Here is a 25,001-nt window from a genome sequence, read left to right on the forward strand (position 1 = left end):
CCACCAGTGAGGCAGAAGTGGAAGGTGGGAGTGCTGGCAAGAGATGTTTTTGATTCACAGCTACAAGGAGTGCACAGAAAACACCTTTTTTCATTGTGACTTTGCAGCCTGTGACATATTTATTTAATTCACCAGAGAAGCTTAGGAAATCCGAAATGGAAATCTGGTAGAACCTGAGGAAAGAATTTAAGAAGCTGTTTTTCCATTGCAGTACAGAGACTTAGTGGAGGGAAGTATTGTTATCAATTTTCCAGGGAAGCAGGAACAATTTATATCAACTTTAAATTATAGGAATCAACCTCTCCTGAAGTGTATGTGTCTATAATATTGAAAAGTGACCTCTAAATGACTGGACTACTCTGTATCTTGCAAGATTTCTGAATATGTGTCCTGTATCCTGCCAAGTTGATTTACTGTAAATCGTCTAGGGCAACACGCTTATATATTTTATGCATATGACTAAAAATAGGAAGATAAATATATAGAAAGTATTAGAAACAGATACGCGAAGGCACAGAAAAAATAATTATTCACATATGGATGGGTGGTACTACAAATTAGCAGTAGTAGATAAGCTTTATTCGATAAAAGATTTATCATAAAAGCATAAAAACATCCATTTTATGTCCATGATAACATTTGTCATTTAAAAACCATCATAGTATAAAATCGCTTCTAAGCCATTAAAAAACTACAATATGTACAAATTAAAAATAGAAGTTATATACAATAGATAATGAAAAATCACTGTGCATATAAGCAATAAGGAATAGGATAGCAGCTTTGGATCGATAATCATGGTCGACATTCAATTTACAGGTCTTTTACCCTAAAGTCCATCAAGTGTTGGGACCTGCTGCATTCTTGCCTGGTACTTTGTTCAACCAGGCGCAGCCCAGAAATTTGGTACTCTGCATACTAATGTCAAGGAGGAAGTATCAGTTTTCAGTTTTCAGGATGCCTAATGCAGCACTGTAATCTGTAAGGCCCAACATTTTACATACTGGTTTTAGCCACTTAGCTCTGGCCCTTTCGTAAGCCGGGCATGCCCGAAAAAAGTGGGCAATGGACTCAGTATGGTGTGCACAACATGGGCAAGGTGCAGGCACTAAATTAGACCCCTTCCATGATGCTATCACATTATTAAGTGGCAGGGTCCCTAATCTCATCTTCATATATAGGGCCCTTTCCCTGGGAAACTGTATGAAGTCAAGATAGGGTTCCAATCTAGAGATGTTTTTATGTTCAAAGAACCCTTCAGTAAGTTTCCCAGTTTTTGGGTTTGATAGATCACGCATCTGCACCCAATCCCAGTAGGCATGCTTTAATGCCTGCTTGGGAGGTGGGGTCTGACATACCCATGTCTCTCCAAGACCAATTTCGACCAAGAGCTGACTAATATTGACTATCCATTTTACTCTAATCCCAACATCAATTGATATCAACTTGTTAAGGGCAGCAGCATAATTGGACAGCTCAGTAGTTCTTCTTAAGCGTGCCCAAAAAAGCAAGTGGCGCAGGCGTGCAATACTACAAATTAGCTTATACACATGTTCTGCCAAACCATAACATTCACACATAACTAAGTTTTCTATTTAATTTAACTTCACATACACGCATGGATAAACAAACATGCTTTTATACATTTATCACTAATGCAACAATCTTTGAAATATTACCTTGTGCATGATAGCCTCCTTGAGGTGGTGCGTGGTGTAATAGGACAATATGAGGGAAGCCACTGAGTAAAGGGGATCCATGTGTACTAAGGGAGCACATTTTGCGCTATAAAAATATAATTGACACTGCTATTTACTTATACATTAAAGTGATGAGTTGTCATGTTGCATACTGGATGATAGCAATAAGAATAAATATGTAGATTTTCTTACAGTTATATGGAATATCAATTTCTAAGTAATGTATTTTTCCCAAGGCACTCTACTTTCTTTACTTGATTTTTTCTCTATTGTCAGTAAAATATTATTCAAATGGCTTTGTTATTTCTATATAAAGAGAACACACATTTGCTTTTATCAGGATCTGAATGTTTATGAAGGATACACATTCATGGATGAAGTGAAATGATGTGCTAAAGAATAATACATATGAAATGTACATTTGCCAATGGCTGTGCTTATTTTGTAAACCTCTCAGTATCCTATTTAATAACTATTTTTTTCTCTGTTCTTCTTATGTCTTTTCCCATCATTGATTATCATTATTTTACATGTAACTCATCGTGATGTGCTTGACTGCTATTTAATTTCTCATTCGATGTGCTCATTTGGCACTTTTTTTTACCCAGATCCCATTGACCCGTTAGAAGTTGATTTTTATCCTTTGCTTGATGATTTCCCCACCTCAGTCCCAGATATCTCCACCCCCATGCTCCCCCCAGTAGGTGTGCAAGCTGTAGCCCTTACTCAGGATGCAGTTAGAGTCAGCTGGGCAGACAACTCTGTTCCAAAGAACCAGAAGTCAACAGAAGTTCGCTTTTACACAGTTCGCTGGAGGACGAGCTACTCTACCAGTGCAAAATACAAGGTGACTCCATAACAAAATGCTCTATTGTTGACTTGTGCTTTGCTCACTATGTCCTTTTGATTACATACTTTTAGTTTTTAATTAATCCTATTTATTTAACATCTATGAGTGTGTGTTTGGGATGAAATTGACAAGCATGTTGTGTCTCAATTGACAAAGCAATATATCATCTTAAGACATATGTACACTTTTTGGATTGTTAAAATCCTATCATTTGATAGAAGTGTGGTATGCATGTCCGATTTAATTATATTGATTGTGTGATATATTCTGTAATGTGGCCAAATATATATATATTTTTAAAAAGAACTTAGAGCATTTGAAAATATATTAATATCAAATAGTCATCTAAATGAAGGAAATGTTTAAAGTAGATCATTACATTTCACGTATAAAGGACATAGTTGGGCCTATTGTGTCAACATAATGTACATTTTATAAACCAGGCAATGCACTGACATTTGGCTTAGGCATATACTTTGCACACTATAATTGGCTCTGGGTGTCCCCTATTTGACACTCTTGACAGAGTTGTATCCTGTATCCCTCTACAGCTTCTTTATTGAAAAGTAGCAAATAGAAAACCATTGGATTGCGTAATTCTCCTTTCTTCTTTATTTTGAACATGGCCAATAAGCTAAAATACCCACAATGTCACTGTGTATTAAAAGAGGAGTATGGTCATGGTATTCGTCATATTGCATATGTTCCATTGGTGCTGAGATTACTGTGCATTTAGATAGGGTTTTATATGTGGAGTTGATAGTATATTTGGAGTTGTGCTTAGAACAGGTGAGTATTAAATACTTTGAATTGCATGTGTTCTTTTCTAACAGGTGTGTAGAACCTCTTCTACTACTATGTTGGGGAATCTTTGTTGCCCACAAAAAAAAATATATATATTCAGTTAATTTATAGTTTTCAAAGAATAGTGTCTATAGCTGTTTGTACGCCACCTAATGAATGGTTTAAAGCATGCTATAATTAATTAAAAATAGATCCTTCAATGAAGGAACGCAACACTTTCATTCAAGATGATCTTTGACGCATGAGTATTTTTCGAAAGGTTACTTTTGTCATGTACTAACATGGTGTGTTTATCATTTTTTTGCATAGTCTGCGGATACAACAGCTCTCAGTCACACAGTTACGGGTCTGAAGCCAAACACCATGTATGAGTTCTCGGTCACAGTAACAAAAGGTAGACGGTCAAGCACTTGGAGTATGACTGCACATGCCACCACTTATGAATCAGGTAATTCTGAATACTGAAAAACACTTCAGTCAGGCTTCTTTGAAATGGTAGTCGAGATTTAAAAAAAGGTCTGTTCATGAATTCAGAGTTTTAGTATTGTGCCAGGCAAATATCATGGCTCCTTTTTATATATCGCTTTATCTATTGCTTCTGTAATTCTCATAAACAAGATCGAATTACATTCATTGATGAAGATTGTTGTCTCAAATAGCTCACACCACAGGAGAGAATGGTAAATAACAGTCATTCTCAAGAGGATCTGAGGACACTATCCGCATTGCAAATTAGATATACAATTTAATTAAAACACATAATTAGAAGAACACCTCAGTGACCTTCAACTAAGAAGCATATCGATTTAAATACTGGAAGGAGGCAGAAGGTCGGTCCAAAATTAAATATTGTGTGTACGTGTAATTAGCAAACTTATCCCCATTGGGGGCACAGCTGAAAATATGTGATGTTCCTGAATACGTACCCGGTGAATTGAACATCTGCTGATACCCCGGACCCCATCTCTTATCTTCTTGTGCAAACAACTGAACATCTTCATTTTCAAAGGAACGTACCTAGTCTCACCAGGATTAATCTGCAGATTAAACATTGTAGGGTGCTCAGCTGTTTCATTTCTCATTCAACTCCAATTGTATACATACTACATAAGGAAAGAATAGCCACCACAACATCTCTAATTTGTGCTGTTGAAAAATTACTATCACAAGATTGTTACTATCACCATCTGCCATATGAAGGCGATCTGAGATGAACAAATTGCAGCTATCCTCATAGCTACTCTCAAATGTAGGTAAAGTGAAACCCGTATAGGCATATTCTGATTTAAATACATAAGATCATTGCAATTAAGAAGAGGGCAAAAATCAAGAAATGTAACGTTTTCTGACACACACCAGAGCCGGTGTAGCCACATAGAAATCTACAAAAATAAAATACAAACAAATATATGCAAATACCAAAATTCTTTTTTTCAGTTTTTAATTCTGACAAATCCTAATGGTCATAATACTTTTCCATTATGACAATATTATCTCGTACTGGCTTATTAAAAAAAGTGCTTTATTTCAAGTGACTAACATATAACATTACTAATAAAATTCTAGAATACTGAACTCTAGCAGGAGTCCAAGCTCCTTTGCTGCTACAGGGAGAACACGTAGAACAGAAAGGGCAATACATTCTCTCTCTCTGACTCCTAGCATTATAGTTTGATCTAGAGGTAAGCCTGCCTGATATACTCAGGTCAGGGATCATATGTACTACACACCACAAAACATTCTACTCCTCCACCAGACAGAGGTAATCTCGACGTGGATATAATGACATATTACCACTGATGTTATGGTATTCCACTTGGACGAATACCACAATTATCACAAGCGGAGCACATCATTTGATTCGCCAGACAAAAATGCTGTCAACTATAGAAATTGGTATGGAAGTTAAAAATTGCTACCAAACTGGAAGTGACTGTTAATTGCAATGTCAGTGACAAGCATCTGTTTTGTGACCACACTTGGTCTGCATGTCAAATAACAGCATCTGGTTGTGGTTTTGAGCCTTTTCTAATACCACATGACAGCTGATCTCCTTTTGAGATGTAATCACCACAACTTTAAGACATTATTAATTCCTGACATGTTGATTGCATAATGTTGTAACCGTGGCTCAGGACATCCTTTGAGATTGAACTATAAGGTGAATATTTAGATTATACCAATACAAAGGCCTCCAGAATGATTTCTGGGTAGGTCAGGACAGCCCATTGGTGTTAACACAATATCACATTTCAGCCAATCCAAGGCAACTAACCAATTACCATAAGGGGGTATGATTTGATCTCTGGGATCCAATATTTGTTTTTATTACTAGGCTTAGTTCTATCCCAGGTTGTCTCAGAAACGTGTTGCCTTATATATTTTACTTCTACCTTTGTTAAATATAAAAATTAGCTTGTCTAAATAAACTTTCTATACTAAAACCTCTACAATGCAAGAGCCTGGATGGCACTGGTGAGTGACAAAGTGGCCATCAGGTTGCACTGCCTGATGCATCACATAGGAGGGGTTTATGTTGCTGAAAAAAGACCTGTAATTTACAAGGGGTCACTATAGGCTGTCTGCAAATTCCATCATCCCTTAATAATGAGTTTTCAAATGAAGCTTACCAAGATTTAAACAGAAATAAAACAATGTTTAAAAGGATGAGCTGTGATCGTGGGATAGTGAAAGCAGAAACCTGCTACAATTTCTTTGCACCGCTCTGGCTTTATCCCTACTGAACATGTGTTGCCGCTATTGCCACCCTTAGCAGAGAGTGACAATGTAAATGGAAAACCTATGGTAAGGCACCTTGATTGTATTTTACTCACTTTTAATGTACCCATGCCTTCTCCTCCTTGCACATTTTTGATTATATGTTGATCACTGTTTCAAATGTTCTATTCATTCCCCCATTTCTGTTCGAGAAAAGCATGTTACTGCTAAAGAAATAGTGTGGCTTGACTTAATGATACTAAAAATAGTTATATTTCAAGGTACTAAAAGATATATCCTTACGTAGACCCATACGTCAGTATCCTGATTTGTACATACAGGTTTGATGTGCAATTGTCATCGCTAAGGGTTTCCTTCGGTTTGACAATGAAATACACTTTGTCAGCGAATAACCTCATTCAGCAGAGAAACATCCTGCCCTGCTGGACCGCAGGGCTGTTTTAAAGTCCACATAGATTTGTCTTTTGTCTTTTTGCATGTACTTTAAACTTTGACAAGTGTTGTGAGTGTATTTTTCTAGCAAGCTGCCAGATGGGGTAGCTGCCAGTTCAGATTTATGGGAAACTCTGTTTAGTAAGCCCGGAGGAGACTGATTTATACTTTACAGAACGTAAAAATCGAAGAGCAGCCTACTTATGAGAAAAGAGCAGCTTTACTCAAACTTAAGTATGTTGCTCATTTCAATATTCTCATTAACCATCTGCTGCTTTATGAGGAGTAGGGTATTTAATGAAGGACTTACTATTTTCAGATTTCATTAAACATGCTTTTGATTCCTCGCAGTAACCTTTTTAGGGCGCTCTGCTCCAAGTATTATTAGATATTTTCTCTACTCCTCTTCTGCATAACAGGCTATTTATGTTTTTCTTTTCTTAATATATTTTCATTTCTGCCCATAAAGATGAGCACGTGTCTGTGGTTGTATAATATGAACTGATGAAACATTCACCACTGCACAGTTGACATTAGACCCAGGTTGGGTGGACATGTAAATACCGACTACAATAAGGCCATTATTACATTTCCAGCGGTGCACTATTGGATGCTACTGTTTGTGAAACTTGGAAGGCATTGGGAGAGACCTGCTTTAGTCTTTGTGCTCACAAGTGTATGCAGATTGACCTAATAGCACAGATTGTTTTTTTAACGATAAATGTAAATATGTATTTAGAATTATGATATAATAGGAAATGAAGTGTAAAGAGTCCCTTACCTTCCCAAAACTCAACTATTGTTATGGGGTTTCTTTATCCTTTTGCTAATTGTAGAAGGTAGAATAAAAGTGTAAGAAATGGAAAACAAAAAGAAGACTACATGACGTCTGGCCTTGTAGTGAAATAGTTTTCCTGTTGCTTGGACATATAAGCTGCCAGCAACCTCTTCACCCATAGCCTTTCACCTTTCTAAACATCCAATGGGTATTGTTTAGGATTGATGTCCTCCAGCCTTTTCCAGCATTCTCAGCAACGTGGGCTCAACAAGCACTCTTTTATTCAGGCACTTGATAATAATAATAATAATAATAATCCACATTTGTAAAGGGCACAATCACCCGTTAGGGTCTCTAGGCGCTGGGGGCCGTCAGGAAGATTAAGCAAGCTATTGCCCAGAGTCACATGGTGCTGGACTAATCTGCCGCCGGTGCCAGGGATCGAACCGTGATCCCCAGCTTCCGGAGTCAGTCGCCCTGGTCTACGCAGGATCACAAAACATTTTTAGGTTAATGTCATTACATGTTATTGGTAAATTGTGCAAACATCTTGTGAGAGTGGGTCATTAAAACATATTTTTGTCGGAGGTACAATGTGACATGTATACTTGAGCATACTTAAGCACAAGGGCTGTAGTTGTGGTACAACAGCAAAACAGAACCACAATAGCATCAAAACAGCACAGCACACCACCACGGCTACACTGCAGAGATACAATACACCCAACGAATAGTACAAGAATGAAACAACAAAATCACACCACCATGAAAAGGCTGAATGAAACACGACTCTACAATACACCAAATAGCAATTCTAAACAATAAGGCTACAAAAGAATAAAACAATATAGCAGATCACATTAACACAGCATCCCACATTAAGAACACACTGGCACAATAGCTAAAATACAGCATACCTTACTTGCACAAAAACACAGTGGCAACAAAAAACAACAACACCATACAACAGTATACTAACGGCATTGAGTTACCTTATGTTTGGCGTCATTGTGCTGAGTTGTGTTTTGTAGATATGTAGATAGCCTCCCCCACTTACATTGTTACATAGTGAGTTTGTCCATTCTAAATTACAATCATACAATGGGAAAACATCTATAATTCGCACATTATTTCCACACCTTTAGAAAATTGCGCTTTACAATTGAAAAATGGCAAATGTAGGTTGGTTAATGAGCATCATTTTTGCTACAAATTTGACAATTAAGTTCTAGTTCTTTTTCTTGTTAAATATTAAGTTATTTAACAAAACACATAACAGAATATGTAAATTGCACCATTGCAGAGCAATGATCTGTAGTAACCTAATAACGAATGAATAATTTGCAAATGTTTATGTAGACTCCCTGAATACCCTTTGCTGCTTTCTTCTTCCGAGAGAAGACAAATGCCTGCGATCATGAAATATTAAAGGTAGAATTTGACGAGATTCGAAAGTTTGATGTGACAATACACTGGGGAGACGAGCTCTCGGATTTGTACGTCACTGGCTCTGTGATGGTGAAGCTCAGAGAGTTCTGCATGCTAGTTTTCACAATGCTTTCTCTTTTTTACTTAGCCCCTTCTTCCGCTCCCAAGGACTTGACGGTAATTACGCGGGAAGGTAAACCCCGAGCTGTCATTGTCAGCTGGCAACCTCCACTGGAAGCCAACGGCAAGATTACAGGTGAGTTGTGAAATTTGAAAATGTATAAAGTGGCTTGCCAAACTACAAATGTTTTTATCAATGTTTGTCTCCTTTCCATAATGTTACATTTTTTGTAATTGAAATGGCGCTGGACTTGTTGATGCTTGCACACTGTGTGAATTTTTTAATATGAGCTTGCAATAATAATAATAATAATACACATTTGTAAAGCGCGAACAATCACCCGTAAGGGTCTCTAGGCACTAGGGGTGGTCTGGAAGATTTAGCAAGCTATTGCCCAGAGTCACATGGTGCTGGGCTAATCTGCCGCCAGCGCTGGGGATCGAACCGTGATCCCCAGAGTCCAGCGTCAGTCACCCTGGCTGTCGTGCCACACCTCTGTGCCAGTTGTAAACCTTCCTTCAAAGTTCTTTTCCACCTTTTTAGAAGACTTTTGCTTTGGGGATAATACTCCCATGACCAAACATGCTCTATTCCTTTCTCTAGAAGAAAATCTTTTATATGTTGTGATACAAATTGGACACCATTATCCAAAACCATAATGTCTGGCACTCCTTCTCTCATGAACAACATTTTTAGAAACACAATTGCTCTTTATGAAGTAACTTCCCCAGTAAATTTCACCTCAGGCCATCTTGAAAAGTAGTCAATTACTACAATGGCATAGTTGGGACAACTTCCCTTCACATGTAATGGACCAGTAATGTCAAATCCGATTTTCTTCCAAGGACCATCTGAGTTATCATACTCCACTGGAGGGTATCTTACAATTTTCTATGACTTATCACTCCAAGCACATAATACACACTCTGCAATGTTCCTCTCAACCTCTCGATCAAGTCCACTCTGAAATGTTCCTCTCAACCTCTCGCTCAAGTCCAGGCCACCAATACTATTCTCTTACCTGTTTTTTGGTTGCACTCATTCCAATGTGTCCCTCATGTGCCAGTTTAACTATATACTCCATTGGACTAGAAGGTACTACTAGTAAAGTTCCTTTCATCAACACTCTATTCATGACTGACAACTCCTGACTGACCTGTCAGAAACACTCCGGATCTGGAGAAGCACTGCCTTTCTTCGGCCACTCTTCAAAGGGATACTTTTCAATTTCCAGAAACACGTTGTCTCCTTCAATGGCCTCCAACTATTCCTCTTGTAATATCCTGCCTTCAGGAATTATGCTCACACTAGCCGCCAACCAGTTATCTTCCTCACTCAATGCACCAGTCATAACCACTGAGGGCAATCGGGATAAGCAGTCAGCCAGTACATTTTTCTTCTGAGGCACATATTCCATACTAAAATTGTATTCCAAAATTTCCCATAGACCATCATGCTATTTTAGGAGATGCTCTCCTTCCCCTAGACACACAAATAAGGTTTTCTGAATAAGTGTTATTGGGTTTATAAGTGGTTGCGTAGGATGAGTATTTTTCCACCAAAACCCCCCGCCCGTAGGTGTAAATATTTTAGTTATAAACATATTAAATAGCCAACATAGGCCAATGTGACAAGGAACAGCTGCAACAATATCAAAACACATATGAAGTCCAGACATAATATTTGTGGACGCATCAGTAAAAGGATCCTTCATAGCACACTAAGGTCAAGAACTCAATAATCTTTTCCGGTATCCATCAAGGTAACTCAGTAGACTAGCAAGCTTCACATTGACAGCAATGTGCAATCTGAATTTACAGATCTGGAATCTGTACTATGGTTATCACTGAGCTGAGCAATAATAAAACCTGTAATCATCAGTTTTAGAATACACAGATTTCGCACTGTATAATGATTATTTATAACAAGTTAATCAAGTCAAAGTATGCTTTATTTGAGATTTCACTCATAAAAGCAGGACATACAATAATTAAAAATTCAATTAAATTTACCGTTCATTATTACGAATACTAAGCATAGTATTTACAAATTTTGACTCAATGAAAACCAGTGCGATATTTAAATACATGACAAGATGAAATAGATTTAAAAAATACTAAAAAAGATAAGATTGCATAGATTAAGACAGTTTATAATAAAACCGTTAGTAGAATATAAAAATGCAGAGAGGCATTCCAGACAGAGAATAATCAAATGACTAGCAGTCTCTGTCTAATCGACCATGCCCATCCTAAGTATTTAGCAGTGGCTATTACTATCCATGTTAAAGTGCTAGTGCATATTACCCCTGATTGCCCCCAGATTCCTACACATTGGTCCTAACCATACACGTCTAGGGTCAGAGTAAGCCGGGCAAGTGAATAGAAGGTGGCCCGTTGTTTCTTTAGCCGAACCACACGCAGGGCATATATCACTCAGTCCACCATCCCGTCTGGCTGTCAAGGATCTGAGAGTAAGTGAGCCTGCTCTCAGTTGAAACAAGAGCTTTCTATCGCCAGGCCTAGCTATGATATCCCAATAAGGTTCCAAGCAAGGATACAATTTAACGTCTAGAAAACTCTTACCAGACCACTTGGAGTTTTTGATAGGATGAGCGTGTCGTCTGCAAACATTAAAATAGGCATTTTTAAGCCAGCTAATGAAGGGGCGTCTACCTCTGCAGATTGCATACGTGCAACCACACTGTTAATATATAGTGTAAAAAGGGTAGATGCCATTGCACAGCCTTGCCGGACTCCCCTCTCCACCGGGAAATCCTCTGTCACCATACCCTGACCTCCCCACTGTATTTTGGCATAAGTCGCTGTGTGGAGCCGCATTACCAGTGTCAATAATTCAGTTGGTACACCCAAGTCAAGTCAAGTCAAGTCATATAATTTGTATAGCGCACTACATACCCAGAGGGTTTCAAGGCGCTTAGGAAGGGGAGGAGGATTACTTGTCAAATATCCACGTTTTAAGTTGCTTTCTGAATGCTAGGTGGTTCTGGGTAAGGCGAAGGTAAGCGGGGAGTGAGTTCCATGTTTTAGCAGCCAGGTATGAAAAGGATCTGCCTCCCATGGTGGTCTTGTTGATGCGAGGTACAGTGGCGAGGGCTTGGCTGGAAGAACGTAGTTGGCGGGAGGGGGTGTAGAAGGACAGTCGTGAGTTGAGGCATTCTGGACCGATGTTGTAGAGTGATTTGTGTGCGTGGGTAAGCAGTCGGAAAGTGATCCTCTTATTGACGGGTAGCCAGTGGAGGTCTTTAAGGTGACCAGAGATGTGTTCGTTGCGTGGGATGTCTAATATGAGTCTGGCTGAGGCGTTTTGGATTAGTTGGAGTTTCTTCTGGAGTTTTGCGGTAGTACCTGCGTAGAGGGTGTTTCCGTAGTCCAGTCGGCTCGTGACCAGAGCGTGGGTGACTGTTTTCCTTGTGTCGGAGGGGATCCAGCGAAATGTTTTTCTGAGCATGCGAAGAATGTTGAAGCAGGAAGAGGATACGGCGCTGACTTGTCTGTTCATTGAGAGTGAAGAATCCAGGATGACGCCTAGGTTCCGTGCGTGGTCTGTCGGGATGGGTGCTTTTCCGAGGGCTTCCGGCCACCAGGAGTCGTCCCATGCAGAGGGGGATGTACCTAAGATGAGGACTTCTGTTTTGTCTGAGTTCAGTTTCAGACGGCTTTGTTTCATCCATTCGGCAACTTCTTTCATTCCTTCGTGTAGGTTAGTTTTGGCGGTGCTGGGGTCATTGGTGAGAGAAAGGATCAGTTGAGTGTCATCCGCGTAAGAGATGATGTTGAGGTTGTGTTGGCGTGCGATGGCCGCGAGGGGGCTCATGTATACGTTGAAGAGGGTGGGGCAGAGTGAGGATCCTTGTGGTACGCCGCAGATGACTTCAGAGGCCTCGGACTTGAATGGTGGAAGGCGGACTCTCTGGGTTCTTCCGGTGAGGAACGAGGTGATCCATTCAAGTGCTTTTCCTTGGATTCCGATGTTATTGAGGCGTTGTAAAAGGGTTTTGTGGCAGACTGTGTCGAATGCTGCAGAGAGGTCAAGGAGGATGAGGGCGACTGTGTCTCCATTGTCCAGTAGAGTTCGAATGTCGTCTGTTGCTGCGATGAGGGCGGTCTCAGTGCTGTGTTTTGCTCGGAAGCCAGATTGTGAGGGGTCGAGGGATTTGTTGGCTTCGAGGAAGGCGGCGAGCTGGTTGTTGACAGCTTTCTCGATGACTTTGGCCGGGAATGGAAGAAGCGAGATGGGGCGGTAATTTTTGAGTTCGGTGGGGTCCGCTGTGGGTTTTTTCAGAAGGGCGGTGAGTTCAGCGTGTTTCCAGTCTTCCGGGAAGGTGGCGGAGTTGAATGAGCAGTTGATGACGTCTCGGAGGTGCGGTGCTATGACGGAGTCTGCTTTGTTGAAGATGTGGTGAGGACATGGGTCTGTGGGGGATCCTGAGTGGATGGAATTCATCAGGCGGATGGTGTCCTCAGTGGAGATAGGGTTCCAGTCGTTAAGGGTGTTCACGGGGGGAAGATGATCAGCAAATGGTAGGGTGGGTTGGTTTCCGGGTTGGTTGTCAAAGCTGTTGTGGATGTCTGCAATCTTGTTGTGGAAAAATGAGGCTAGGGAGTCGCAGAGGGTTTGAGAGGGGGTGATGTCGTTGGAGTTGGCCGAGGGATTGGAAAATTCCTTGACGATGTTGAAAAGTTCCTTGCTGTTGTGAGCGTTGTTGTCAAGTCGATCCTTGAATGCTGTTTTCTTGGCTTTTCGGATTAGTTGGTGGTGAATGCGGGTGGCGTTTTTGAAGGCGTCCTTGGTGCTGGTGGTTGGGTCTTTTTTCCAGGCCTTTTCAAGGGAGCGGCAGAGTTTCTTGGACTTCCTGAGATCATCGTTGAACCATGGGGCCTTCTTGCTGCCAGGTTTGTTTTGACGTTTTTTCAGTGGTGCTAAGGTGTCAGCGGTGTTGGATAACCATAGGGTGAGGTTGGCGGCGGCTTCGTTAGCGTTAGAAGAGAGGGCTGGGGTGTTTTGAAGGAGCGATGCGGAGATTTGGTTCGTGGTGATTTTGTTCCAGTTTCTTTGCAGGGTAGGTTGGAGGTGGATGCTGGGTTTTGGTTTGTTGTAGGTGAAGTGAACGCAGCTGTGGTCAGTCCAGAGGAGGTCAGTGGTGCGGCTGAAGGAGACATGGTTGCTGGATGTGAAGATGGGGTCGAGTGTGTGACCTGCGATGTGGGTGGGGGAAGTGACTAGTTGTTTGAGTCCCAGGTTGGCGAGGTTGTCCACGAGGATGGCGGTGTTGCGGTCGTTGATCTTTTCGAGGTGAAAGTTGAGGTCTCCCAGAAGGATGTAGTCTTTGGAGGGGAGCGCGTGTGGGGTGATGAAGTCCGTGATGTCTTCACTGAATTTTGCGCGGGGTCCTGGTGGTCTGTAGAGGAGGGTGCCTCTGAGTGTGGTTTTGGGGTCGATGTGGATCTGGAAGTGAAGGTGTTCGGAGTTGGCGAGGTTGGCGTCAGAGCTGGTTGAGATGCGGATTGATTTCTTATGGACGATAGCGATTCCTCCTCCTGTGTGGCTGGTACGGTCTTTACGAGTGATCTTATAGTCTTCAGGGGTGGCAATGGTGATGTCTGGTGCGGAGGAAGCATTCATCCATGTTTCCGTAAGGAAGGCGATGTCCGGCGAAATGGTGTCTAGTAGGTTCCATAGGTCAATGGCGTGCCTGTGGACTGATCGGGTGTTGAGAAGGATGCATTGTAGGTGGTTGGGGTCGGGAATCTGTGGTGTGGTCGTAGCAGAGATGTTGAGGGTGCCGCTGAATTTGCAGGAGAAGCAGGAGAAAGGTCCATGCGTTTGTCCAGGGGCGGCTTGGACGCAGTTGGGTGCGCGGCCGGGGTTAAGGGCTAGGAGGGTGGCGGCATCGTAGGTAATGCGGGGAGGCTGGGAGGGACGGGGGCCAGGGGGCATGGCGCTGGGCGCGGTCCAGGCGCGGACGGGCGTAGACGGGCTTACCGTTGGCGCACCTTCGGCGCGGATTGGGCGCGAACGCTGCGCGTAGACGCTGCGCGCTGGAACTCCTGTCATATATGGATAGTGGAGGGGGAGGGGCGAGGGCGTCTCAGCTGGGAGGCGGGGCGAGCTATCGATGACCACAACAACAACACCAACAAAATGGAGGAGGAGGGGGGAGCACAGCGGAAACGCGCTAACAGAAAAAGCGGCGCTTTTAAATTGTAAAGTGCTAAATTATCAGAGCGGCAGCTAGGCAGCTAGGCACACAGCAGGCAGCAATTATTAGGCACAAATATAAACAAATGAAAGCAGCAACGATACCGAGTGACACAGCAGGAGGACACTGGGGAGCGACCACTCAGCCCAAGGGAGAGGAGCGAGTCAAGTCCTTTAGAACAGACCACAGCTTGGACCGTGGAACTAGATCGAAGGCAGCCCGCAAGTCGGCAAAAGCCGTATACAGGCTACCCCCTCCCAGGACCACGGTCCTCCACTGCAGTAAGTTAAAACGGAAAACCTGGTCCACCGTACTTGTGGACCTACGGAATCCCGCCTGAAAGGGAGACAAAGCATCATTTTCCTCCGCCCAGTCAAGTAGCCTATTCACGATCACACGCCCTACTATCTTTTGAGAAGTGTCGTTAAGGCTTATTGGCCTGTAGTTGCCAGGCTGGGATCGGTCGCCTTTCTTGAAAACAGGTATTATTACCACACCCTTCCAGGATAACGGTACCTCGGCACCCCTAGCAATAGCATTAATAATTAGACAGATGTAATTGCACCAACGTTCCTTATCATTGATAAAGACGTCGGCTGGTACACCGTCCAATCCAGGGGCGTGCCCACTGGCCACAGAATTCAAAGCAGCCAAAATCTCTTTAGGACAGAAAGAATTTTCTTTGAAATAGGTTGGACTTATGATTACTGCAGTATGGACTTGGTTTGTTTCAGCATACTGCGTTTGGAAAAATTTAACCCATTCCCCTTCCGGAACATTGTTGTTTGGAGGATCAGGAGAACCCTCGCCTCCCCACTTCACAATATTCCAGAATAATCTAGAATCATTTCCGTCACTAGCTCTTTTTAGTTCAGACCAGTGTTGCTCATCCCAAGCTTTTTTTGCCTTTGTTATAGTATTTTTGTATTCCCTTCTGGCAGTTTGTATAACAGTGGCCTGTCTCCCTTTTATAGCAGCACCCAGGGCAAGTCGTGCATCCCGATAACAAACATTGTACCATCCTGGATGTTTGTGAGCTCTTGCCCCATTGTCCTTTACAGGCTTAAGAAAGTGGTTCTTTATTAAAGAGAAAAGGGTTTCATGGATTTCAACCACACTACCTAAACCTGAGCAAGAGGACGTGTTATTTTCCAGGGCTAATATTGCCTTGTCAGCCTCGGCATTAATATTCTCCATGGCCTGCAAGTTGGACACTACATTAGTCCTTCTCAGCCTTCGCATGTCATTCGTGGGGACGATCAAAGGTGAGATAGAAGCAATGGAACCTAAGGACCCGTTAGAAGATGCCCACCATTTGTGTTCTATACACAAAGGATTATGATCACTTTCACACCTTCCCACAACCTCCATATCACATACTGACGGACAGAGTTCCAGGCTACAAAGTACATAATCAATTTGACTTCTATGCCGCCCATTGTCAAACGTCATTGCCCCATGCTTATCACTTAAAGTCCTCCCATTGAGTGCTCTTAGACCTTTTTCTAGACATATAGCATTTAAACCAATCACATCCTCTGTCCATCTGACAACTGATTTCAGCTCTAATTTGGGAACACCCCATTGCCAATCCACATCATCACCAAGGAAGTTCTCATCTGTGGCTAGGGGTTCAAATGTTCGATTGAAATCACCTGCAATGATAATGTTTTTGTCTTGGGAGTAATTCTCAAGTAGGGAACCCAAGGACACTAAAACCTCTAGCCTCCCACTCCTGGAGCTCCTTGCGCATACATTTTAGACGTCAATCAGACCCAAAGTATCCGAGGTCCGTCTGATTAGTTGGATGTCTCTATGGCTAGTGTCAATTACTTTAACGACCAGTTTCAATGACTGGCAGACCCAAATGGTAAGACCACCCATAGGTCTCCCCTTGGGGCCCTTTAGTGCAGGCACAGAGTAAATCAGACATCCCTGCGCAAAGGATGGGTCACAGCACCAGGTTTCCTGAAATATACACAAATCAAAGGAATTGATAAAACAAACCCAATCACCAGAATCAAGTTTTGAGGCGAGTCCAGCAATGTTCCACGAGAAAAATTTCCCCCCCTGTCCTTGTTGTCATCCAGGGGCTTGGATAGAGGATCAGCCTCATTAACCACTGGTCGATCTTGAACGACCAGACTTTGCAAATCAATGTGGTTAGAGTAAATGTCATTCTTGTTCGCAAGCACAAACTCCAGATTTTCTCTGGCTGAAGGGGCCACATCCCTTTTTAAACCTTTGTCATGGGTAGAGGGGTAGAAATTCACACTCTCAAGAGCTGGCTGCAAATGTTGCCTGTCTGAAAAGGCAACACACAATTCAGGCCCAAAAACCTTGTTTTTTCTCAGTGGGAACATACTCTCTTTTCCAGCTGGTGCCCTTTCATTCATACTAGCAACTGGCTGGGGAAGTGATGGTTGTCAATCGATGTCGATTAGGCCAGAGCCAGCCTTCCCTCTCATACGTTCAGGGGTAGCAGGGATGGGCATTACAGTATGGGGGCATGTTTTCCTTAACTGTATCTGAGTTTGCGATGGACCACTACATCTAAACTCCAAGGTAAAAAGATTTTCTGCAAGGAAAGTGGATTTCAATGTTAGCTCTATAGAGTCACTGACAAGATCAGGGTGACTCAATCTTCTCGCCGCTATGATGTCTTCCCTAATTACCGAACGGCATCCTCTGACATGGCGCAGCCAATGAATGGCTTTGTTAGTCAGAGAATCCGGGTGCTCTCTGTTTCCATATATTGGACTTGTTAATTTTGGAACGTTAGTCATATATATGATATTTTTGTTTTTGTTAGGGTCAGATTTGTAGTAACGGTTCATTTTAATTCCTGCCCCTTGAGTTAATGAACCATCAGTCATATTGGGCGAGGGTAATTGGGGCGCAGCTGACCTCTTGATAGTTTGGCTAGTTATTAAACCCTTCCCCTTGCTTTTAGGGCTTCGGGGAGGTGAGCTAATGTCCCTCACTTTCTGCACAGAGTTTCTGGTATTTAGTTCTGTTAATTTCCCCATTGGCTTGGTGTTAGATTGATTTTCCCATCTGCCTTGGGGAACTTTACTGGCATCGCCGATTTTCCTTGGGATTGGATTTCATATTGGCTGCCCTGCTTTGGTTTTTTAATTTAATGTAGCCATATCTTTTTCAGAAATCAGGGTGGTTAGATTAACAATTAATGACCTCAGTGCCTCTATTTCATCTTTTAATAAAATAACCAGGTTGGACAGAGTACCCATATCCATGGGCAATGAGTTGTCCCTGTCACAGGTGTTATTGGTAGGAGGGAGAGGCTCATTATGAACCTCTGCTAAAACTGCAAACCTTTTACCTAGAAGAATGTCAGGGGCTATTACAGTTTGCTCAATGTCACACTCAGGATCACCAAGGATAGGCCCTGCCATAAGAGTAGGAGATTCGTTCAACTCATTAAGGCATACCTCTAGAGGGATGTCTAAACTTTCCTGACTTTTCCGCTTCCGTTTGGCTTTAAACATAGCCGGTATTTTAGGTTGCTCATTGGAGACGTTAATTATGGCCGGGTTGTCCCCACCCTTGTCCGACTCAAGGTGCACAGTTTGATTAGTGTCGAGGATTTCCCTGCACTCCTCCACAAGTATATCAATGCCGTCAATTACATCACTCGTGGCAGAGTGATTAGCCCTTTTGCCTAATCTTTTCTTCTTACGGAGCTTTTGAACATTGTCTGCCCCATTCCCCCTCTCCATCAATTTTCGTTTCCCCATGTAACCTGTGGAGGTGGAATAGGTGGCTGTGCTATTGTAATATGATACAGTACAGAATTAAACCAGTGTTGGAAAGAAGGGACAAATCTCTTACAGTTAGTAGGCTGGATGTTAGCGAAGTGGCCTGTGCCGTCCCAAATCGTCCCCCGACGGCCACAGACGGCCCGCCCTCTGCCCGGGCTCAGCCCGGCTAGTCCAGCGCACAACCCGCGGGGCGGGAGGCGTTCGGTTCCTTAAGGCGCCTCCGGGCGTGTTGGGAGCGTCACAGGACTGCGCCGGCCCCCAGTGCTGCTGGGAAATGTAGTCTGGAGATGCTGGATTACTACCGTTCCCCTCACGGCGTCCGTAGATGGAAGAACGTGCTTCTGCGATGATGCCATTCCCCTCACGCCGGGCAGCGTTCTGCAGGAAAGTAGGGGTACGGTTCGTACACCTACGATCATGGGGTACGGTTCGTTACCCAATGTTTTAGGGGTATGGTTCGTGCACCTACGATCATGGGGTGTACGAACCGTACCCCATGATTGTAGGTGTACGAACCGTACCCCTAGGATCACGGGGGTCCGTTTTGCATGCATTTCGAGTCAAATTCTGCTTTTCCGGACATTTTGAGCTCTCATAATAAAAGAGTCGTGCAGAGTGTTGACTGAACGAATCATACTTGCGGGGTCAGAAAATTATGCTTCGATCCGTACGGACATCATGTACTGCGCATTCCGAATGCGATTCGTACGGATTATTGTGTCGTACGGGCTTTGGTACGATTCAGACGGAGAACTGCTTTGGGTACGCATCGTACTACAGCGTACATATGGGGACGTTCGAGGATACGATTCGTACGGGAAAAATGCTCCGTACAGCTATTCGTACAGGATTTTACCGAATCGGAATCGGCCCCTAAGAGTACAAACATAATTGTGTGCTTTATTTTGCATTCATCACCAGAGTCCATGAATGCATAAGCAGTTTTATATTATTATACCTTTAAAATGAGACCTTCATGATACAGGGAAAATGTCAATTAAATGTGTGTTTAACTAACATGGTTAGTATTTTAAATATATCAAATTGAATAGCGTTGCAATTAGGGTAATATTTCAAATGTTGTCATTTGTTTTAGCCTGCCAGTTCTGTGAAACTCTTCTTTAGATTTTTCCATTTCTGTTAAGAATTCAGTCCTTTGAAATATATTTGAAATCCAAAACATTCTTTCACATGTTTGATAGGTTGAGACTTGTTTTCTGACCTTGTACAGTGCTCAGCTACCTTTAGGCTCGGTTCAAGCTATATAAATACTGCATACACAGACTATGTATGGGATAAAGTACCCCCCTGGTATATATTGTAAAGATATTGGAAGTCCCTCAGGACTTCATTTATAATGTCATGGAACTACGAGATGACTTTAAATTCTGAATGGTGAATCTGAATATTATCAAGAGCCATACCCCACCTTCCTAGAGACATGCTTTGAGAACTGGTGATGTTGGCACCCTGTCATTCTCTATCCGTAGTCCTTACAGTTTAATTTTTTAATGTAATTTACAAGTGGTTTTATCTTGGCAAATGCTTTGTTAGTTAGGCTCGAAAGGGTCATGGCAATTTATCCCATTTTGTCTCTTTATAGAGGAATTAGTATCCAGGTAACTAAGTAATTCTGGTCTGATAGATATGATTCTGTTTAATACAATAGGCTTGTTTAATTTTACTTGTATACGTCTGGAGTAAATGTGATATGATTCTTAATAAAAATGTTTACATCTAATTAACTATGAATGTTTATTATCTACGGTGCATGGTCATTTAATTTTAAATGATAATTTTTTTATTATAATTTTACAGCTTACATCCTCTTTTACACATTGGACAAAAATTCACCAATTGATACCTGGGTCATGGAGTCCATCAGCGGCGACAGACTCACACATCAAATCATGGATCTCAGCTTGGACACTGTCTACTACTTTCGAATGCAAGCACGTAATTCCAAAGGAGTTGGTCCCCTTTCAGACCCCATTCCATTCAGAACTCCCAAAGGTTTGAATAATCTCATATTAATGATTTTGTAATTATTTTTTACATTCTTTTTTCATGCTTATTTAATGTTATTGCACTATGGTGGATTAGGCTTGGAAATACTCCCGCTGATTCTCTCATCCTGATCCTGCCCCACATCAGCATGAACAATCCGGTAACCTGGTCCTGAAGATGACCATAACCTACTAAGGGGTTGAAATGTCGTTGACTTGTCAGCACAAGCTTTGGTGCTGCACTCTGGTTCACAAATTGCTAAAAACCCTTCTGTAACCTGTATAAATATGTATTTGTGAACCAAAAGTACCTTGTAAATTCCTTCACTTTTCTCACTTTGTGCCATTCATCACCGTGTCACTTCTTACTAATCCAGCCCTCATGAGCACACAAGGTTACACCCACATTTTTCCCAATATATGTTTTTTTTAATATATAGTGCTCTTGGCACATAACTTTACCTTGGAGTCTCCCTGTTACTTTCTTCTTGCAACTATATGTGCATGTTTGCTTATTAGCCCAATAAGTACTACCTGTTGAGACAAACGTGGGGCATAAGTAGATGAGCATACACGTAGATAAGTTAGCTCCACACTGGCATCTTAATACGTAGAAAAAATACCTCATTTGATGAGTCCTAAACAGTTTTTGATGGTATTTTCATAAGTCTGGGATATTTAAGTATTTATAAAGACAATAAGGGAGTGCGCTCAAAGCATTTTGGGACCAAAGAAACTGGCAAGATTTATAGAAATAAAAAAAATACGTATATATTTACCACACCAAACCTAATGAATACCTTTATTCAATAACTTCAAAGTCATATAGTTTCCAGGTTGTGGAAAACGTGACTATATTACCCATGCAAACATGAAATACTAGGGTGCAGCTCAAAGGAAAACTCATTTGTGGCATTTGCTAAGCTACATAAAGCCACAATGCATGGGTTTTCCTGCCATTACATGGTTTAGTAAATGCAAAGTAACAGAATGCAATACATAATGCTGCCTTAAGTTACTCTGTGTCGAGTAGAATTTATATGGGTGGAGCATTGGAGTTCCCATGCATCTATCCATGTATTTTGATGCAAACAGAGATTTACAAAGATTTCTAAACCTGAGTTTGCCCCTGTCAATTCCTACATTCATTAGGCTGCCAAATGCTAAATAATATTTATGCCTCAATATCTGTTGGTGACCCCCAAAATCAAAATGGAAGAATAGGGGACAATCACCATCCAATTTTTACATAAACAACTAGAGTGGAAGGATGGCAGTTTTGTGGATGTGAAGCCTACCATTTCAGCGCTGGAAGTAGCTCCCTATTTCCTCATTACTGGTTCTAAGAGAATCCACATGGATCCACATGGATTTTCCCACCCCTGAGCTCATATGCATTTGTCCATTCATTCCAAACAGGAGGAATCACTTCCAGTAATATCATTAGTTAATCAATCAATCTATCAATCAGTAGATTTGTAGAGAGCTTCTTGTCATCCATGAGGGTAGCCACGTGCTGGCAGGGTCCAGTTGATTTGCAAATAGACAGATCTTCAGGGGTTTACCCCAAAATAAAATGATAATCCCTAAAATGAATGCACCTCAGGGGTGAAATGATTATTGCCTTGTCAATACTTCATGAAAGAAAGGTACAGGTGGTGAATGCATAGGATATCCCTTTTTGTGGGGACATGGTTTTTATCACCAGAGCAAAGGAGTTCCTGAGAATATAATTGTGTCTTGTGATCCTTGAGCCTTATGAAATCCTCAGACTTTCCCCAGGTGGAGGAATAGCCCTATGGATTTCCCAGGTCTAGGAGATATTTCCAGGTTATGTTTCTGCTAAGAAGAATAAGGACCTAATCAAGGTTGAACTTTCATCACTTTCTGTTGTTCCTAAACATGCTGCTGCTACAACACAGCATCACCAGTAGTAAAACATGAGTACTGATTCACATCCCATAAATGCCTTTGTAAATCGCCCCAGAAACTCAGTGACAATCGGTGCAGGTAATAGTGGTGGGGCGATGGAGTGGGGTGGAGGAGTTGACTCTCAACAACAAGGGAAAATAACATTTAAAAAAAAGAAAACCACTTACCTTGTGCTCGCCACATTATAGAGTTGGCGATGCGGCAAGCGCAAGGTAAGTAGCTTTCTTTTTTAAAAATGTTATTTTCCCTCCTCATTGTCTTTCGACTCTGTCGCCACCACCCCACCGCTCTTCCCTTCAATGGCCATCACTACTGAAACTTTAAACTTCCTGTCACTGCTGAACCTCCAACTCCCTTTTAGTAAAAGTGCAAAGAGAGCACAGTCTTTTCTGTTTGCACCAACTTTAAATGATATCCCATGAACCTTCCGATTTTATGAGTTTTGAGAACAATTTTCAAAGGCTTTTAAATGTATATGAATTAATACTGTAGAAGCACTAGCAAACGAATTATACATGCCTCTGTGACTCACCCCTCTGTTTTCCTGTCAGAATTCTAAATTTGCAGGAATGCCCCATTCTTAATTGCTATTAGCCCAAAATGATGTACCTGTCTTGTAATAATGAATCATCAAGTAGCAAATATATGCACTTATCAGGATGTTTTAAACTACTTATGCTAAATACAAAAAGGAAATCCATAAAGTCAAATACTGAACATTTTGATTTAAAGCATCTCATAAACCACCAACCGGAGGCGAAGCCTTCCCCACTCAGTTTGTCTTGAGCCAAAAACAGTGATATATTATAGCTTTACAGAGATCTTTGAAAGATTGGATTACAAATGTAAGTGATAAAAAATGCAAATAGGCTGTAGAGCATTACAGCTTTGTTATAAATATCTGCTTCAGATATTCTGCCTCACATATGCACTGGCCAAAAACTGAACAAATACTTAGTTAAATGGAAACGTCGCACAACATAGAGCAAAACTTTGAGGAATATTAGTGGCTGTTTTAGTTTGTTATCATTAGGATGAGGTGGTATCACATTTGTTATTCCTGACAAATGTTATTAATTTTACCCAGCAGTGGACCACGGCGCTTCATTATAATCTTTCATCAGGTTTGTGATTGAAACACAGGCACACCAGTGCACTCAATTATATACACAAGAAACTTTAAGGAGAAACATTTATTTTACATATCGCAACTGATCGCTGTTTCCAGTTGCAAGTAAGAGTGGTAGGGTGGAGGGGCGGGGCGGGGGTAGTTGAAAGACGACAGCGAAGGGAAATAAAAGAAAGAAAAACATTTACCTTGCTTTCGGCGATGAGGCAAGTGCAAGGTAAGTGTTTTTCTTTTTTTCTTTACTTTATTTTCTCTCATCGTTGTCTGTTGACTCCCCCCCACCTCACCGCTCTTACTTGCACCGGCTGCCACTTGCTATTTTTAGTGGCGTAGCTTCAAGGACATGTTTGGGGTGTTACACCTCCCCCTGATAAATGTATTTTCAGACAAATAGTTGGATACAAGTACTTTCCGCCGGGTATGGTGAGATGTCTGTCGGATTTCATCAGGAATTTTTACACAACCAGACAAAAACGCATGCATACTCCCCCTCTCTGTTTTGAAGGTGCTCAAAAATATTGGTTATTTTACAAAAAATGGTGTTTTCTCTCTTAGTGCTCCTACAAATCCATATTCCTCTCTCTTTCCACTGCCCCTTTGGCCCCTCTCATACTCCCTGTTTGTGTCTTGATGTGTTTTAATATTATATGCTAGCCTGAAATCCGGAAAGTCTGAAGCTCACACCACCCCCCAATCTTATTGATCAAGTTACACCCCCTGTTGTTTCGATGCATAGTTAACAGCACACAATCGCGTAGGGCCAGGCATGGCAGTAGCAGATCCAGCCACTGCTGCACCTGCGGCCCCACCGCCCGATTACAACTTGGGCAGCCGGACTGCACTAGGATCGCCGGCTCTGCCCGGGAACCACTTTTCACTGGTGTAGGAGCGGAAGTCAGAGGCGGCAATAAGCTTAGCAATAGCAACCCCCACAGTCCCGCCAGGCATATTACGAGTTTCCTCTCTGCCAGGCTTTTCATGGCGGTTCTACCACCATGAAAAGCCTGGCAGAGAGGAAACATAGGGGGCCCTTCAGGGCCCCCTGAGCCTCAGACATATGTTGATGAACAGAGGGGG

At 42.0% G+C, this 25,001-nt stretch overlaps 1 protein-coding gene across 1 annotated transcript in view; it reads left to right on the forward strand.

The window, feature by feature from the left end:
• Positions 1 to 25,001, forward strand: part of DCC (DCC netrin 1 receptor) — a 1,223,862-nt gene that overhangs the window by 1,108,203 nt on the left and 90,658 nt on the right. Inside the window, exons 17-20 of the mRNA XM_086960395.1 lie at positions 2,309 to 2,547; positions 3,664 to 3,802; positions 8,880 to 8,987; positions 20,676 to 20,870. Of these exons, the coding sequence (XP_086816521.1) occupies positions 2,309 to 2,547; positions 3,664 to 3,802; positions 8,880 to 8,987; positions 20,676 to 20,870 (681 nt within the window). The remainder of the gene's footprint in view (positions 1 to 2,308; positions 2,548 to 3,663; positions 3,803 to 8,879; positions 8,988 to 20,675; positions 20,871 to 25,001) is intronic.

The sequence above is a fragment of the Lissotriton vulgaris genome, chromosome 3_1 (assembly GCF_964263255.1).
Source record: "Lissotriton vulgaris chromosome 3_1, aLisVul1.2, whole genome shotgun sequence".
NCBI lineage: Eukaryota > Metazoa > Chordata > Amphibia > Caudata > Salamandridae > Lissotriton > Lissotriton vulgaris.